Here is a 2,105-nt window from a genome sequence, read left to right as displayed (position 1 = left end):
GTGAGTCAGGCGATAACAGCATTTCGTTTTGAGCGTTTGGGTGCGCGTGCGCAGTTCATTGAGTGACTGGGTGAAAGACAACAGCGTCTGTGTGGCGGGACGGTTAAATTGTGTGGTGTAAGTGCGGTTCTCTGTTAATGCTTAAGAGGAACTGGCATGGAAGAGGAAGGGTGAGCTCGTTACTGTCTGTGGATAAAACAGCCCACAGGCATTCCCTTCTTTTAGGTCTACGATAAAGGGAATCTTTCCTTTTAGCTAATTATGCTAACAAGAAATGCTTCCGCTTTCTCACAATCTCATTTGAAAGGAAGTCAGAAGTACTGTACCATGCCTTTCTTTTTGACAGGGGTGCAGATCACTGCCTAAAAATTTGTGGCGTTTCCCCTCACTTTACTACTATGTTCCAAAATCCTTTTGTAATCAAAGGGTTCCGTGGAATTAGTGGTCTTTAAAAAAACTAAAAACACATCTTTTAAAAGAGGAGGGTTTTTTTATGCCGGTAGGTTCTTTAGGTTTCAGTTCTTATAATTCTAAACTTTTAGCTTTTAAAAACTTTTAATTTGAAACTTAATTCGGATTGTGGTTTTAGCTTGGACCTTTAACTTGTTTACTTAATTTGGTTAATTTTATTAGATTTATTTTACATTGTATCTGTCTTAATGTTGTGAGGTGCCCTGAGCAGTAGTGTACTGGAGGGGTGGCGTATAAATATTTTAAATAATAAATGTTGATGCTGCTTGTTTCCCAGAATGCTTGTATTTGCCAGATATGTAGGGTAAGCATAGGAAGGATCCTGGATCAAATACATAAAACTCAAAATGTACTCTGTTGTATTTCCATGTGTGTGTCAACAATGCAAATGAATTCAGCTATTTTTTATATTTTAAAATTTCTGCAGTGTAGTGTATGTATGTTATCTTATCGCCCCAGGAGCAACTGCTCCCATTTTTAACCCAGTTTTGGAAGCAGCGGTTACTACAAATGTTGATTGGTTTCTGTTTCTTGCAGCAGTTTCACTTTCTTACTTTAGTGTACAGACATCTTACCTACTTTCTGCTGTAATTCATCTCTCCGTGGAATGAATCACCTTTTAAAATGATGTGATGAGATGAATAAACAGCAGAGGTGCTAGTATAACAATACTGCCTAGATTTGCTCAGTGTTTGGCGGCAGGATGCAACTAGAAGCATTATTGTGGGATGTACTGAAGAGGTTCTGTCTGTATGTTGGTTAAGCATACAATCTTTTTAAAATTGCTGTTTTTCAGACCAGTAAAACCGAATATGAGGCGTTCGGCGGCTCCAAGTCAACTGCTGGGGAATTCGGCCAAAAAGCCAAGATTCATACCTCCAGGAAAAACTAATACAGTGCATCTGAAGAAAGAATCTGATCACACAGACCAAGAAATTAAGGCAACTGAGGTAACATTAAGAGGGAGAGGATAAGTATACATAGGCAGCTGCCTTATACTGAGTCTGACCATTGGTCCATCTAGCTCAGTATTGTCCACACAGACTGGCAGTGGCTTCTCCAAGGTTGCAGGCAGGAGTCTCTCTCAGCTCTATCTTGGAGGTGCCAGGGAGAGAACTTGGATCCTTCTGTGGCCCCACCTCCTAAAGGGACTATCTTACAGTGCTCACATGTAGTCTCCCATTCAAATGCAAACCAGGGTAGATGCTGCGTAGCAAAGGGGACTATTCATACATGATACCACAAACCAGCTCTCCTCCCATGAGTGTAACATTACATTACAAGTGTAGCATTACTAAATAATGCTATATATGTTTCAAGCAGTCATGCCAATAACATGGAATCTTGGGGAACAAGATGAGGACATTTAGTGTCCTAGTCCTAAGATGGTACACTTGTGTCTGGGCTGGACCACTTCAGATGGTGGGGGATGGAGGACACTCACTGAATACTCTTCCATACTACAATAATAATTAATATTCCCAGATAGAAAACTAGATATTGGAGAGAAGACTATACTCCTTGACATGTAGTTCTCTATATGTGAGGTGCATTTTGTGTGGAGGAAACTTTCCCAGAGATACAGCAGTTGCCACTTTGATTGCACTATTTACATTAAGATGTACATATCATGT

The 2,105-nt window shown here is 40.1% G+C and overlaps 1 protein-coding gene across 9 annotated transcripts in view; it reads left to right on the top strand.

The window, feature by feature from the left end:
* The window catches only part of RAD54B (RAD54 homolog B), an 80,686-nt gene that overhangs the window by 150 nt on the left and 78,431 nt on the right, over positions 1 to 2,105 (top strand). For 5 of the 9 annotated variants that reach the window (XM_053243031.1, XM_053243030.1, XM_053243026.1 and 2 more), the window contains exon 2: positions 1,268 to 1,421. In XM_053243031.1, the coding sequence (XP_053099006.1) occupies positions 1,268 to 1,421 (154 nt within the window). The other 4 variants (XM_053243028.1, XM_053243027.1, XM_053243029.1 and 1 more) reach the window with 4 other exon arrangements.

Source organism: Hemicordylus capensis, chromosome 4 (genome assembly GCF_027244095.1).
Source record: "Hemicordylus capensis ecotype Gifberg chromosome 4, rHemCap1.1.pri, whole genome shotgun sequence".
Classification (NCBI taxonomy): Eukaryota; Metazoa; Chordata; class Lepidosauria; order Squamata; family Cordylidae; genus Hemicordylus; species Hemicordylus capensis.
This window is presented reverse-complemented; position numbering and strand designations above follow the sequence as displayed.